This window comes from Pogoniulus pusillus, chromosome 5, assembly GCF_015220805.1.
Source record: "Pogoniulus pusillus isolate bPogPus1 chromosome 5, bPogPus1.pri, whole genome shotgun sequence".
In the NCBI taxonomy this organism is placed as follows: Eukaryota; Metazoa; Chordata; class Aves; order Piciformes; family Lybiidae; genus Pogoniulus; species Pogoniulus pusillus.
The window spans coordinates 47,576,961-47,593,161 of NC_087268.1; the positions used below are offsets into that span (position 1 = coordinate 47,576,961).

At 48.9% G+C, this 16,201-nt stretch overlaps 1 protein-coding gene across 1 annotated transcript; it reads left to right on the forward strand.

Annotated features, from left to right (window-relative positions):
* Positions 1–9,239: 9,239 nt before the first annotated feature.
* Positions 9,240–12,052, forward strand: POU4F1 (POU class 4 homeobox 1). Its single transcript, XM_064143921.1, has 2 exons — positions 9,240–9,747; positions 10,585–12,052. Exons 1-2 carry the CDS (start codon positions 9,625–9,627, stop codon positions 11,632–11,634), a joined length of 1,173 nt encoding a protein of 390 aa, XP_063999991.1. The 5' UTR covers positions 9,240–9,624; the 3' UTR covers positions 11,635–12,052.
* Positions 12,053–16,201: the final 4,149 nt, after the last annotated feature.

The following is a 16,201-nucleotide window of genomic DNA, read 5'->3' on the forward strand; positions in this document are numbered from 1 at the left end:
ATACTTTGCCTTCTGTCCCCCTGGAAAGAGTGATAACCACTTGAACAAACTGCAACCGGCTGGGTCAGCTTTTGTGAAGCTAAGTCCTGCAAGGAGTTGAACAAGAGCTGCATTTTGTCTTGTGATGTGTGCCTGCACGTGTGCAGTTGTGTGTTCATTCTGAAGTGGGAATTTCTCTGTCAAGGAAAAGCTTTACAAAACAATCCTCATTGGAGCCATTCATGCAAGACCCCTCTCTGGTGTCAGGCAGGATGGCATTGTGCTCTCATGGACTACTACCGGTAACTTTAACCTTCACTGAGATGGCTACTCAGCTTTCACTTACACTTCTCAGAGATCAGACACCAAAGCCATCTGGATGTGAGTTGCTGCTTGATTGGACTTGTTTTTATTACTAAAAGTCTCAAAGTGCCATCTCGGTTTAACTCCTTGGGAGAAGAGCAAGGGTGTCCCAAGTGCATCTCCAGTACTTTCTTAAAGCAGCCATGTGTTGCAAAAGAATCACAAACATGCAGTAAAGTGAGAAGATCACTGCTGGGTCTCATTTTGCTTTGGGAGAGGATGTGTGTCTGGGCTTCACTGTATACTTCTGATACACAGGTAATTTTCAGTGATGGGAAGATGAATGCACCTGGTATTGTAGCTGAAATCCAGCTAGAATAACGGCTGCGTTGTTTTGTTGTTCATGCTATTTCCTAGGCTCTGGGACAGGCACACCGCCTATGGGGTTGAGCCTCAGTTTTGACTGAATGTCATGCAACTTGAACAGAGAACAGAGCTCACTCTAAGGTTAAAAAATGCTGAAGATCAAGGATATTAATTCCATAACTTTTTCTCAAACAAGGACTGAGAGAGACATTTCAGTCCAACTACTGGCTCTTTACTTGGAACTGTTGTGGGAGCACATACGTGGTCACCTACAGCCTCCAAGCTCTGGGCTGGGAACTTCCTACATTGTGGCAAGAGAGTTGTCGTAGTTGTCCTTAATTGCCTGATTTTCAGGCTCTCTTCATAGCCTCCAACCTCAGCTACAGATACAGTGAGCATATCGTGATTGCATTCAGTATTCTGAGTAGAAGCATTTTATGTTTCACAAGGTGTAAAGTTGAAACAGATCTGAATGTTTATTTCTTAGTCTTGTTTTGTTTGGCTGGGATTTGGTTTTCATTGTTCTGAAGGTTTGTGTGGTGGGTTAGGAACTTCCCCCCTGCCCCGGCCCTCCAGTTGAAATTTACCAGAGCAGCTCAGAGGGATTGGAAGTAAGACGAAGCTGTATGCACAGCACAGCTAAATTTGCAAGCATCTGTACAAAATGTATTCACATGTATTTACAACTATATACAACTTGGAAATAATACAGAAATCAAATCTTCAACCCCCCTGGACAAAGAAAGTCCAGAAGGGGCCAATGCCACCTTCTTTTTCTCCCCAAATAGAAAACACTTAAACCACTACAGTTTGCTTTGCCCTTTGTCTGAGTGCCTTTAAAGCAGCTATCATACTCTCCAAGTTTGGCATCATCTGTACTTAATGTAGGTTGTATTCCCTTTGGCTTAGAGTTTGGCAGTGCCCTGGTGCAGTCACAACTCACAAACTGAAGCTGTGTATAGTGATAAGGATTTCCTCAGTTATGAAGTTGTTGGCCATATGTGGGGCTGCAGTTTTCCAGGCTGCAGTCTGACAGTGCTGAGCTTGCTAAATCTTTTGCTGCACTTACCATGCTCCCTGAATAAAAGGGCTTAAGTGACAGTTCATTGCTATTAATATTTTATGATAGTTACCTAGTTATCTGGTAATGTAGAACTGGAATACACAAGATCTGAAACTCAACTATTACAATGCTGATTGTGACAATAGATGTTTCAAAGTGATGTGGAGATGAGGTCTGTGATATCTAATCATATTAAATAGCTCATGAAAATTTTGCTTCATCTAATCATACTTAAACTACAAGGCACCATGCAGGTTTTGACACAGGAGAACACTCTCCAGGAGCGTTGATAACACAGGAGAATGAGTTTACCACTAACTTCAGTTCATTGCTAGTGCAATCTATGTGGTTATGCCCAAGAGCAAGAATGCCCAGGTCAGGTTTTCACTCTGTTACCAGATGGTTTAGCTGCACATAGTCTGCCAAGTGACGACTTTTCCAAGATTCACTGAAGACCCTTGTGGAAGCCTGGTTCTGTTTGCTCTTGCTTCCTCAGAGGAAAGGCTGCTGCAACAGTTCTACCTACCAGATTATTTGCTTTCGAATGTGCTTTACTGTCTTTTTAGATCAGACTTGAAAAGGTAGATAGCAAGGGAGATAATGCATAGCTCATACACACAGTGCAAGGTGTGCTTACTTGTGTCTCGCATCCTTTTCCCCTTCTTTTCACAACTGCTCCTCACCTAAAAATGCCATTTAAAAGCAGATTAAACTGACTACATGCAGTCTTAATTCTTGTACATCATAGACATCCTGCCTCTGACTCCCATCAGCCACTGGCTTCAGAAACCCCTCTCTTTACAAGCCTCTTCCATACTTTGATTGTAGTAAATGTTTTGCACACTGTGAAAATGTTCCTTCCTTGCTGCTTTTGGCATATGAATAGTCCAAGGCCTCTCCTTTCTCCCCTCCCAGCTTTGAATGAGAGAAGTGACTCTTAAGGTGGCTTGAGGGAGAGGTTCATGCTTTCAAGGACCACCCATGGTCAATGGCCACTCATCTGAATCTGGCCCTTCCTGCAGGCATGGACTGCTGTGACAAACCACCACCTTGATAGGCTTGGGCTGAAGGGGTGGCCTGTCTGTCCTGCCATTGGGACCCAACTTCCAAGGGATGTCCACCAAGTCCCTTAGCTCTAACTGGAGAAGCCCTCTTCATTAGCAGAAGGATTGGAGGGAAAGGCACAGCTGGCACAGGGGAAAGCTTGTGTGCACTTCCACAGTTGTGACTGTAGCAGGGGAACATGAAACTGGGCCGAAAGTGAAGTTTACTATTTCTGATTGTTTTCATCTTCTGTCAGTAGAAAGTGGCATCTCCTCCTTAGTGCTTTCAGAGGCTGCACAGTGCTGTCTGCCGTCTGTCAGGGAAGCCAGATGGACAATGTCAGAATCCATCGGGCACCTCGTTGCACCTGATGCTCAGGAGCCAGGTCATCAAGTGCTGGTTTCCAGTCGGCGAAATGTGTCAGGGAAGCCCGGGGATTGGCAGGGATATGAGAGGTCCCTGTCTCGTTCCCGGCTCACAAGACATCACACCCATGGGCCAGGGCCCTCGGCCAGAGCGCCGAGGACCAGCCGCAGGGCTGAGCGGCTCCATGGCGATGCGGGCTTCGCTGAAAACAGTATCAGGGGCTCTCTTTTCCCCCCGCCCAGCGTAGAGCTGGCTCCGGATTTTCAGGACACATTGGGTGCCAGCCGCTGGCGGGACGGGAGCGCGGAGTCCTCATCCCCTGCCAGCATGTGGCGAGGGCATGCACCTGCCTCCCTTTCCTCCGGCCTCGCTTCCCTTCCTCGGCACCAGCTTCCGCCTGCTCGGACCAGACTAAGTTGGTTACCTGGCCCGGGCACCACCGTCAGTCCGCCTGACCCCAGCTCGGACAAAAAGGCCGAGAGAGGCCGAGATTTCCGCGGCCCACCCGTGTCGTCCCGGACTCGCTCCTGCCGCCAGCGGTACCCTTCCCCTGCCACCCCCGCTCCGCCAGCGGTACCCTTCCCCTGCCACCCCCGCTCCGCCAGCGGTACCCTTCCCCTGCCACCCCCGCTCCGCCAGCGGTACCCTTCCCCTGCCACCCCCGCTCCGCCAGCGGTACCCTTCCCCTGCCACCCCCGCTCCGCCAGCGGTACCCTTCCCTTGCCACCCCCGCTCCGCCCTACGCAAACCCTCATCGCGATTGTTTTCCTTCTTTTTTTCTTCTCCCCTTCACTGTTAACAAAACCTGGTGATTAAGACGCGAAACTAACAAAGAGTTTTTCCTCCACCTTAACCTTGCACACAATCCTTTAACAAATTAATTAATCCTAATGAATTAACACTTCATTTATTTAAACGCGCTACAGTTCATGAATTAAATTTTCATGCAGTGATTAAAGGCTGTTAAAATATGCATGATTTCGTTAAAATTTTATAATAAATCAGGGCAATGTGTTACATGACAAGGCAACTACTTCCCAGCCCCTCGGAAGGTGTTTTCTAAGGGGGGATGTGGGAGCCGGGCGCTCCTCTCCCGGTTTTGGCAGCCGAGCGCGTCCCGGAGCGCGGTGTACTCGGCTGACCACCGACCCTTTGCCCGCTCCGAGCCCCTCTCCCGGTCTTTCTGAGGGGAAATTAGGCAGCTTTGGTTTGGGCTAGCCCACAGAAAAACGTCGCTCTGGGAGCGGGAGCGATCATGAGAGCGAGTGGAAGCCAGGAACGGGTTTGCCCACCCAGCCGCTGCGAGGGGAGATGTTTTGATGGAGGTGCGCTTCCTAATTCCTCCGCACCGCTTGAAAACAAAGAGCGAGCAACTTCAGTGGCAACAGGACCTGCCGTGTTTTCCACTGGACCTCTGCCTGGCTCCCCCCGTCTTCCTTGCTTTCCCGAAAGGGGACGTTGTGAACTACCTTGGGACTCAAATCACCATCAAGTGTTTCAATTTTTAATATGACAACATTCTACACTTTGGCTGCAAAAGCAATTATTGCGGCTTGTACATCGGTAATTAGGAGGTCTTTGCTGATGTAAGGAAAGTCCTCATTAGGACATGGAAATACTTTTTGTGCATTCACCCAAAGGTGGTTTTGTTTTCTGTTGTGGGTTTGCTTTTTCTTTTCCTTTTGTTTTTTTTTTTCCTTTTTTTTTTCCTACTGAAAGTTGACTTTTATCAGCTGAAGGGAAAAGCAGCTTTTACACTAAATGGGATATTGACTTGCTGAGAACTTCACTGAATAACACAAGTACTGTAGTTTTCCTCTCAGTGCTGTTACTGACAATCAGGGCAGGACAAACACTGCCACTCAAAACTATGAAGTTAAGTTTGGTGAAATAAATACATCCAGAAGGCTTGGAGTGAGTGCTTCTATACGAACTACATGAACTGGTTTGGTTTTGCTGGGGTTTTTTGTTTGTTTGTTTGTTTCAGTCGGAATATACAGCAAGCTGTGGTCAGGCGTTAATATCCCAAACTTTGGTATGTTCATCTTCGGGGAATCCCCGAAAGAGAAACACAGTACAATGAGATGAATTAGGGTAATGGGTGTATAAATTCCACACTGTGGAATTAAGCTTTATTACTTGAAATAGGCAGTTCAGTCAGTTAAGGAAATCTGCCTCCTTCTGGGGTTTGAAGCTGGAGAAAGCTACGGGAGACAAGTAAATGTGTTATATACGTATGCATATATGCCTCCTTCCCTTTATTGAGCATCTTGGGGCATAAAAGCAGGGCTATAGCGTGGTCATATCGCGGATGAACTCGCTCCTCCAAGCCAGCGCTTTTATTGCCATCAGTGTTCATGAGGCTGGACGTACCCACGAGGAACAGAAAAACTAGCTAACATTAAGATAAAATCTATTATCAGTCCGCCTGATGCTGAGCCCGGCTCAGACCGTCCTCCCAGGGAGACAGCTAAGTGTGGCGGGGACAGTGCGTGCTGCCGGGGCCACTGGGAACTGGTGACAAGGGCGGGGAGGGGGAGGGCTGATCCCCGACGAGTCCTGCAGACCGCCCGGGCAGCAGCCCCCGGGCCCGGCGGAGCACGAGTTGCAGCTGTAACCTCTCAGCGGGCTGCACCAGGCTGGAGTGTAACACTGAGCGTTGGAGTTGGCGCTTTCCCTCTTTAAAGTAAAAAATAAATAACATGCAAAGATTGCAAAGTTTTTCCTCTCGAATTTGGTAAGTGACAGACCAAACTGTACCTAAAGAAAAAAATCCTTTCCTCTTCGCACCTCTGAATGACCAGAGAGAGGGAAGATTTGGCTGCAACTCCCTGCCGCAGCTCCTGTCGCCAGGGGCAGCAGGAGGCACCGGGCGGGAGCTGGCAGTAGCTTGCCCAGGAGCCGCCAGAAGCCCGGACCCTCTCCAGAGTCCGGAGCCTATTTGCCACCCTAACTTATGCAGTCACCTCCGACACTCGGGCTGGTCCGGCGGCTGTTTGCCACCCCAGCTCATGCAGTCACGTCCGACACTCAGGCTGCCGCCGTGACCGCGACCCATTCTGTTTGAATGGGGGAACGAGGAGCACCTGGCAGAGTCTCTGCAGTCCGGGGGACTACGTCACCCCCTGTTTGCCAAATCAAGGGGAATCCAGAGTCCTGCAAGCTGCAGAGACACCGTGCCCACCCCCACCTCTGTCTCCAGAAGACTCCAGGGAGATGAAACAGAAGGCCTTTAGAACATCACCTCTTCAGCCTTACTGCTAGCACTTGAGGTGGAGGTGGGAAAGCGCCTTTATGTCGGACAAAAAATAAGCACGTGTGAAGAAAAAGGGTCGATGTAGAGGTGCCGGAGGGGATTCATGTCCTTCCGGCCAAGAAACGCCTGGGCTGGTTGCCACTCGTGTAGACACGCCCCAGGCCCTGACAGCTCGCACGCTGGACACACCGGCCGCAAGCCCGGTGGCATGTGAGGATGAAGCCTGGAAATCCGTAACCCGCCTCACGGCGAAAGCCTTTGTCGCCGCTTGCACATTTTGTCTTTGCTCTCAGCGTTTCTCTTAGGGAAACCTGATGAACTTGGCCTGACTGCGTTCTGGGGAGAGGGGGTCACGCATGGAGGAGCAGACAAACACCCACTCGTCCCAGGTGGAGCAGATCCCACACCTTCCTGCACAGGGCGAGCAAGTGAGCCCGGATTTCCACCTGGTCTCCCCCGCCAGCATCAGCCAAGGAGCCCCGCAGTGCGTGTCTCTGGCTGGCTCTCGGCCGCAGGCTGCTCGGGCCTTTCTTCTGGCGCTGGCCCCTTCGCAGCAACTTGGCAAGAAACGCTAGTGTCTCCGACTTGCCTCCTTCTCTCCATCCCTTCCCCAGGAGGCTCTCTGCTGACAAGGCATGGTAGCTTAGAAAGAGCTAGAATAGGTTACATGGCCTTTTTTTTTTTTTTTTAAACCAACCAACCAAAAGATGTTCGAAAAAGAAAGAAACCCACACAGAGTACGCGCTGGCTGTCCCGATGCAATGATTTCCATAGATAAGGAGCCAACAAGTCCGCTTCAGATGGGTGCCTTTCGGGTTCAGGTTCATCTCCTCAGAGACGAAGTTCCACTCCGTCACCTCAGGGCACGCGGTAATGGATGGAGACTTGGCGCTCCTGTGCGCAAGTAATTGCCAGTGGTTGCCTCCTTCCCCTCGGACTGGATGGGGAGCTGAGGAATGGCTTATGAAGACAAATGTGGGCTCTACCTGGGGTTGCGGTGTGCGCTACGTGTGTGTGACTGCATGTGCTTGCGTGGCCTTTCGGCGTTCGGGAGAAAAAGCAATTCCGATGCATTCCGAGGCTATTCTATCCCTGATCCAAACACTCTGCTTGCCGCTCCCCGCCCGCAGCCCTGCTGAAACAAACAAGGTAGCAGCTGGTCCGTCAGCGAAGGACGACTCAAATATGCCCCAGGGGACAGGATTCACCGGGGGCCTTTCCCTAGAGAGTCACATTAACCTTAGAGGCACAGTAGCAGGTACAGTCCTTCGACAGTTGTCTGCAACTTTATAAGCAGCTTTGGAAAAAAAGAGTCTGTTTTAAAACGGTATAGAAACGCCAAATCACTCATGAGGTCAACTATACGCTAACCCTAGTGTCACTCCTTAACTGTTTCATTCAAATTAAAGAGTATTCAAGGAATAAATCGCACCAAAGAGAGAGGGGGAGGGGGAGTAGAACAGACAGAAAGACAGAGAAACAGAAAGAAAAGGGGAAAAAAAGAAAACTCTCCAGACAACAAAGTTGGAAGAGAAAAAGAAAGGGAAAAAAAAAAAAAAACAGAAAGAGAATAAGAGAGAAAGAGATCCAGGAAGAAAGAATGAGAACAAGAAAGAAAAAGAAAAAGAAAAAGAAAAAGAAAAAGAAAAAGAAAAAGAAAAAGAAAAAGAAAAAGAAAAAGAAAAAGAAAAAGAAAAAGAAAAAGAAAAAGAAAAAGAAAAAGAAAAAGAAAAAGAAAAAGAAAAAGAAAAAGAAAAAGAAAAAGGAAAAGAAAAAGAAAAAGGAAAAGGAAAAGGAAAAGGAAAAGAAAAAGAGAAAAAGAAAAAGAGAAAGAGAAAAGGAAAAAGAAAAAGAAAAAAAAAGAAGAGAAGAGATGAGAAAAGAAAAGAAAAGAAAAGAAAAGAAAAGAAAAGAAAAGAAAAGAAAAGAAAAGAAAAGAAAAGAAAAGAAAAGAAAAGAAAAGAAAAGAAAAGAAAAGAAAAGAAAAGAAAAGAAAAGAAAAGAAAAGAAAAGAAAAGAAAAGAAAAGAAAAGAAAAGAAAAGAAAAGAAAAGAAAAGAAAAGAAAAGAAAAGAAAAGAAAAGAAAAGAAAAGAAAAGAAAAGAAAAGAAAAGAAAAGAAAAGAAAAGAAAAGAAGAGATGTATTCTGATTAGGATTGCTTTCTGCGTGAAACTCGTATTCCCCCAGTGCGAAGGAGCGAGGGATGGCTGGGCAGTTGTGGTTCCACCCCGGCAGAAGGCATGCACACGCTGCTCGGGGGAGACGCGACTGTCACCAGCGGTGGCTGGCACAGTAGTGTTTGCAATCAAACTACACAGGGCAGGAATAAATGAAATCGTGTGGAAGTCAGTAGACACTGAGTGCTTCAAACCAGTGTCTGCCACCCTGATTCTTCTCGAGAAGCCTCTGTATAATGACCGAAAGTAGCGGGGCGCGACAGAAGGACGCCCCTTTCTGCGATGAGGGCCCTCGACGGGGACTCTCCTTTTCCCGCAGGGCGCACCTTTGCGTTCTAGTGCTGAGAGCCGGGCCGGTGGCCATCTCTGCTCCGAGGGCAAGGAAAAGGGCCTCCTGGCCTCACCCCGTCCGGCCCTGTCCCGGCGACCCGCTGTCCATGCCCTCTCCGTCGGGGCGCCCTGGGCCGCGCCGGCGGCCGCGCAGCGCGCACGTGTGGCAGCCACAGGTGCCACAGCCGCCCGATGTTCGGCGTCTCTCTCTATAAGAGCGTCCCCGCCGCCGCCGCCCCGGCGAGACGGGTAAGGGCTGCGGGAGATGCAACAAGGCGCGGGGAGGCAGCGACCGGGGGCGGCGGGAGGAAAAGGAGGAGGAGGAGAAGGAGGAGGAAAGAGAGGAGGAGGAGGAAGGGGGGGAGACAGCTGATGCCTGTCAAAGCCGGAGCCGTCGCGCTCTCGCGAGAGCCCGCCCGCCGGTAGCCACGGGATGCGGGGCTCAGGTGCGGGCAGAGCGCAGCGCAGCGCGCCCGGCGCCGGGCAGCGGCAGGCAGAGGAGTGAGACGGCGGGGGCCGGAGGGAGCCTCGCCGCCCTCTCACCCACCCACCCAGCCCAGCCCCGGCCACCGTGGAGGCGGCGGCGGCGGGGGCAGGGTCCGCTGCGGCACCGCAGCCACCGGCTCCGCCACCGCTATCCGCCACCGTCCGTGGCTTCCCCCGGCGGGAGGAGAGCGCCCGGAGAGCACTTTCCCCCCGACTTTAGGAGTGTTTGTGGATTTACATGCCAAGCCTTCAAGATGATGTCCATGAACAGCAAGCAGCCGCATTTTGCCATGCATCCTACCCTACCTGAGCACAAATACCCCTCTCTACACTCGAGTTCGGAAGCAATAAGAAGAGCATGTCTACCAACTCCACCGGTAAGGGACAGGCAGCTGCAGCTCTCGCTTTGCCTTTTTTCTCTCTTTCATGCACACTCACACGGGCACACACTCTTCCTTTCTCTCTCTCTCTTTCCTGTATACTGCATGTATGTGTATGTGCATTAATAAAAAAACCGCTGCGAGGCACATTTTGACAAGCGGCGCTTAATGTTTTTTTCATGTCGTCCTCTGCAATCATCTGAGCGCCTGTGATCTTTTTTGAAAGCGGTGTTCACACGCGTCTCCGACTTCATCCACTTTCTGTATTAATTTTTATGACTCGGCCTCTGAAAGAAATGCGCTTTATGTGCTCTTGTGTTTGACACAATTCCCCAGCTGAGAGTTACAGATCCATTTCTTCTCCTCCTTTCTCTTCTTCTTTCGTTCTTTTTCTTTCTTTCTTTTTTTTTTTTCCCCCCTTCTAATTTATTTATTTATTTGCTTCCCTCACTGTTTCACAACTCCCACCTCGGCTTCCTGCCCTACTCCTCGCTGTTTCTTTTCCTCTTTTCCTCCCCTTCTTCGCTTCTCCCCCTATTATTCTACCCCATCCTTTATTTCCCCTCCCTTCCCTGTGCTGTCTCCTGCTACTCCCTGTTTCACCTTTACATGCACATACTGCTGCTGTCTCCCCGCTCCTCTTCGCGCTCACCCCAACTTTGCCCGCCTCTCTGTCCTCGCCCGGGCTCCCCTCTTTCCACTTTTCCCCTTCCCTCCGCACGGCGCTCCCTCAACCCTAACGTCCTCTTCCCTTTCCGCGCTGTCTCTGTCCCCTCCCCGGCTGACGCCTGCCCTCCTCTCCCCGCACCCCGTTCTTTTTTGTGTCCCTTGCAGCTGCAGAGCAATATCTTCGCCAGCCTCGATGAGACCTTGCTGGCGCGGGCCGAGGCTCTGGCCGCCGTTGACATCGCCGTTTCGCAGGGCAAAAGCCACCCTTTCAAGCCGGACGCCACTTACCACACCATGAACAGCGTGCCCTGCACCTCCACCTCCACTGTGCCCCTGGCGCACCACCACCACCACCATCACCACCACCACCAGGCGCTGGAGCCCGGAGACCTCCTCGACCACATCACCTCCCCCTCGCTGGCGCTCATGCCCGGCGGAGGCGGCGGCGGAGGCGGCGGCGGCGGCCACGACGGGGCGGGTGGCGGCGGCGCCGGGGCCGGCAGCGGCGGGGCCGGCGGTGGCGGCGGCGGTGGCGGCGGCGGCGGCCTCATCTCCACCTCGGCCCACCCGCACTCTCACATGCACGGCCTGGGCCACCTCTCGCACCCGGCCGCCATGAACATGCCGTCGGGGCTGCCGCACCCGGGGCTGGTGGCAGCTCACCACGGGGCAGCTGGGCAGGTGGCCTCGGCGGCGGCTGTGGTAGGAGCGGCTGGCTTGGCCTCCATCTGCGACTCGGACACGGACCCGCGGGAGCTGGAGGCCTTCGCCGAGCGCTTCAAGCAGCGCCGCATCAAGCTGGGGGTGACCCAGGCCGACGTGGGCTCGGCATTGGCCAACCTGAAGATCCCGGGGGTGGGCTCCCTCAGCCAGAGCACCATCTGCCGCTTCGAGTCCCTCACTCTCTCCCATAACAATATGATCGCCCTCAAACCCATCCTGCAGGCCTGGCTGGAGGAGGCCGAGGGCGCCCAGCGGGAAAAAATGAACAAGCCCGAGCTCTTCAACGGGGGCGAGAAGAAGCGCAAGAGGACTTCCATCGCCGCCCCGGAGAAGCGTTCCCTGGAGGCTTACTTCGCCGTCCAGCCTCGGCCGTCCTCTGAGAAGATCGCCGCCATCGCTGAGAAATTGGACCTCAAAAAGAACGTGGTGCGGGTTTGGTTTTGCAACCAGAGACAGAAGCAGAAACGGATGAAATTTTCCGCCACCTACTAGGAGTGGGCGGGAGGGGCGGCCCGGGCACCGGGGGGGGCCGGGCTGGGGCCGCGGGGGACGCCTATGCACCGCCGCAGTCGCCCGAGACTCCGTGAGAAGCTCCTGAGGACCAAGGGACGATGTAGAAATGAAACGTGAACTACTCGATGAGAGGGAAAGGGGGGCGTGCGCGGGGAGGGGGGCTGCTCCATCAGTTATTAAAACAAAAAGACACCGGGACACCAACTAGAAGAAGGAGGAGAGAGGAGGTAAAAACGCTCTAGAAACCCGTGTGGGTCACTTCTGCGGCCCCAGGCCCACCTCTGTCCGTGTGTGTCCCCCCCCATGCCCCCCAACAGAAAGCGGGAGAAAGAGCAACTCAAAGCGTAAACACACATAAACACACACCAATAAATGCCGTGACAGCAACAACCACAAATCGAGATACTTAAGTCACAACTTCCCGAAGGAAAAACAAACCCGACCAACAAACACGGAAGGCGAAACTGCCGGTGATGATGCTACGTTTGGTTTGGGTCTCTTTTCATTCCTTTCAGTCTCCTTTCTTTTCTCTGGATAGCTAACGACTAAGGACGGCGGTGGCTTGGTGTGGGGGCTCTTTTTTTTCTTTGGTTGGCTTAGGTTTGGGGTTTATTTTTGATTTGTGTTTTCTCTGTGGTTTGAGTTGTGGGGGTTTTTTTGTTTGTGTTGGGGTTTTTTTGTTTGTTTTTTTTTTTTTTTGTTTGGTTGTTGGTTTGTTTGGGTTTGTGATTTTTTTTTTCGGTGGTTTTTTTGTTTGTTTGTTTTTTATTGTAGTTTTTGGTTGGTTGGTTTTGCTTTTTTGCTTGCTTTTATTTTTCCCTCGAATGCAGTTTTTCGCGAGGCTTTGACGATGGGTCTTCTCTGTGCCGGGGGAGCGTTGCAAGCAGAGCCGGGGCAGGCAGCCGCAGCCCAGCGGGGCAGCCGGACCTCCTGAGGCTCGGCAGCGGTCTCTTCTCTTTCGGCCTTTGCCTCAATAGTCCTAACTGGCTCCGGGAAAACAAACAAAAACAATTACGCCGTAGCCGCTTTATTTCTCTTCCCTCGCCTGGGCGGTTTGCATTTACAGCTGTGTCTAAAGACAGGTCCCTGCCTCTGCAGAAACGTGTCTGGAGGCAGACGCCAAACTTGCCTGTGCAGGGATGCTCTCCGAAAGAGAATGTTCAGATTCATTAAGGCTCATGCTTAAATACGGCCTCTTTCCCTTCCCTCCCCCACTGCTCACCACCTCATGCCCCCCGGCACCCCTACCAAATCTGCTGGATTTAGTAGCGGTGGGAAAAGGGTCCCGCCTTGGTGTTCTCCGAGGCCTGGGGGCGATTGCACCCAGTAGGCAAAGGGAATCACCAGTGCGGGGCTTGTTTCTGAGGGATTTGCACGCTGGGAACAAACAGGCAAAACAACCAAGTGGGCTTCCAAGTCGTTTATTGTAAATAATAAACGCTAGGTAGAGGATGGCTCTTGGGGGGGTGGGGGAGTCTGCGTGTGTAGGTTCAGTTTGCACTATCACAGTCTCCCGGGTTGGAAGCGATGATGTTATTCCGTATTAACGTATGCTGGTACTGCTAATAATCATCAAGGTGCATTTTATGTCTCATGGATTTGGGGGGGTGGGGGGGGAGTGAGGGGGGGAGGGGCGAAAAAGGAGAGGGGGATAAAAAGAAAATTATCAGAGCTCATTAGGTAAAGCCGCCAGCTACGCGCAGAAGTCATTGCTGGCTCTGGCTGTTACTGAGCCAGTGTTTAGGCTTTCAAGCAAGAAGGAATCTCTCAGAAAAGCAAGTATCATTCTGTTTAAATAAAACCACACAACAGACTGAAATTGTGCATGACCTGCAAAGAAAAAAAAAACACAACAAAATAAAAAGGGGGAGGGGGGAGAAGAGGCAAAAAATATAAGGAAAAAAAAACCAAACCACAGCATAGAAAGATCCATGATAAAGTCTCGATGATATTATTAGTTTATTTATCTATCTATTTATTTATCTATTTATTTATCTATTTATTTATTTTACGGTTATTAATATTAACGTTATTTTGTGTATCATTGTTTGCAGCGCAAACATTCTATGCATTTTGAAACTGGGCACTAAAATAGACTAGCTTCTGGTAGAATCTTTTGTGGATGGTGTAATTTCACAGTTTAACTGCCTGTTTTCACTGAAAACACAAACATTCTCGTCACGTTCTTGTATTTAGATTTAAAAGAGGGGGGGAAAAACGAGGGGAAAAAAGAAAGTTGAAAAAGAGAATTGTAAATATTTTCTTTAATGCATAGGAAAAAAAAAAACAAAAAAGAAAAAAAAAAAAGGAAAGAAAAAAAAAAAAGCTACAAACTGCAACCACGTGTGGATCCCGAACTGTCTCACTGAATAATCTACCCGTCCATGTATTTTTGCTGAGCTTTCTCCTTGGTTGTCTTTATAACTTTTATTTCGATCAGAAATATTTCTGTACGCCAAAATACAACAGGGAGATCCATCCCAGCACACTTACGAATAAAACAAACGTGAAAACAGAATAGTTAGTATTATTGGGTGCATTTTAAAAGTAAAATTAAAATGATTTCCAAGACACGGCTGGCAAATTCCAGTTGCGGCCGTTAGATGATAAAACTAATTCTACCAAAAAATTAAAAAAAAAAAAAAAGAAGAGAGAAAATAGTGAGAGATGTATTTTTCTGCTAAATCCAGAAATCATTACTTTGAGATAGCTCTTATGTGAAAAATCGGTGCTCTGAATAAAATTAACTATATATTAGCTGCGTGTGTGAAGTTTATTCTATACCTGCAGAATATAAATCAAAGTAAAAGTTTAAGAAGGACTTCCGAAGTTATTTCTTTTCAGTTTGCTGGAAAGGATTATGCACCTACAAAATATATATAAAGAAGAAAAGGTTTGGGTGGTTTCAGGTTTGTATGTTGTTCTGACTGGCCTAATTGCACTTAATTATGTAACAAGATACTTTATTTTTATTTTGGGTTAATAAATATGAAAATCCTAAACTGATCTCTCCTTACGTTGTAAATGCAGTTGTTCATTAGGAACGTATAGGATGCCACCTACTGCTTCAACTGATCAAAGAACCTCTTTCTATTTTCTGATGACCTGTGACTCGATCAGATGCCAAATGTAAAAACCAACCAGGTTACTTAGTAGCTGGGGTTATTTCTTCTGTAGACATATTTTAGCCAAACCTTTTTAATTTTGCCGGTAAATCTGTGAATCAAGACACGTGATGCTCAGAAAAAAAAGAATAACGCGTTCAAAAAGCTGTGATTTTAAACAACTACTGATGGTAGGATATAAGCACTACAGGTATTTTTAAAACAAAGCAAAACGAACCACGTAGACTTCGTCCACTGGAAATTGACTTGTTTCTGTTGTTATTAACTTGAAATGTCATCAGAATTTTTAATAAATGCATTTGTAAAAATATTATTTTATAGAAGAGTATGACCGGATATCATTTTTGGAGAGTCAGGAATGAACAAATAAAAATAATTACGAACGTTGGGTTTTTTTTTTTTCCCTCTTTTTTTTTTCTTCCTTCTCCTCCCCCCTCCTCCCATTCCATCTGCCCCAAATGGTTGAAATGTTGCAAGCAATACCACGTTTGTGTTACACAGTCATGAGCGATGTATGTACCGAAAAGTTAAGGAGTTTGTTTTGTAATAAGCACAATCTTTATCGAATACAAAGAAAAAAAAACAAAACAATATGTAATAAAACAGATGGTAAAAATAAAAGCTTTGCAGAGTTTCCTAATTGTCATGATAGGAAACTTTGCAAAACCGGAATGTGCTGCTTGCCGTTGGATAAATCTGAATAGCTCATAAATCCAGGAAGCACTCCTGAAGCTTTTCCAATAAATGCCTCACTAAAAATATTGAAAGAGTGAGAAAAAGGAAGGAAGGAGGGAAGGAAAAAAGAAGGAAGGAGGGAAGGAAAAAAGAAGGAAGGAAGGAAGGAAGGAAGGAAGGAAGGAAGGAAGGAAGGAAGGAAGGAAGGAAGGAAGGAAGGAAGGAAGGAAGGAAGGAAGGAAGGACGAACATCTGTTTACATCTGTGTTGATAAAGGACTAATAGCACTTCCGCACTCGAGGGGGAAAAAATAAACAGAAAAGACGAAGATGTAAAATATATATTTGCATTTATTCCCCAACAGTATGCAACATAGATTGAGAGTTTTGACCCCCCAAAAAATTAGATTTCCCCCTCCCCTTTGTGACACTGGCTGAGGCTGCTGTCTGGTGACCACCTCTGATGGCTCCTGAATTTCAGCTAGTTCAGCATCTGTGACCCTGGCCGAGAACGCTTCGGGACTGCAGTCCCTCAAATGGTCTGTCTGCACGCCCGAGGTATCGTGCCTCTCTCCTGATGTTATTTCCCAGTCCTAAATCCGCAAAAGCCGTGCTGGATCTCTGCTTAACACTTGCTCTCCGATTGCTTTCAACTCAGATTAGGCCACCATAAGCGAATAACAGACACCCACTGCCACGCTAGTATTGATTTTCACTCTCCTGTGATATTAAACCTAATTCGGTCCT

What these genes read in the sequence shown, in the direction of transcription:
- POU4F1 (XM_064143921.1), top strand. Translation starts at nt 9,625, where the DNA reads ATGATGTCCATGAACAGCAAGCAGCCGCATTTTGCCATGCATCCTACC. An exon ending in CATGTCTACCAACTCCACCG is followed by an intron (nt 9,748 to 10,584) that starts GTAAGGGACAGG and finishes TGTCCCTTGCAG; the next exon opens with CTGCAGAGCAATATCTTCGC.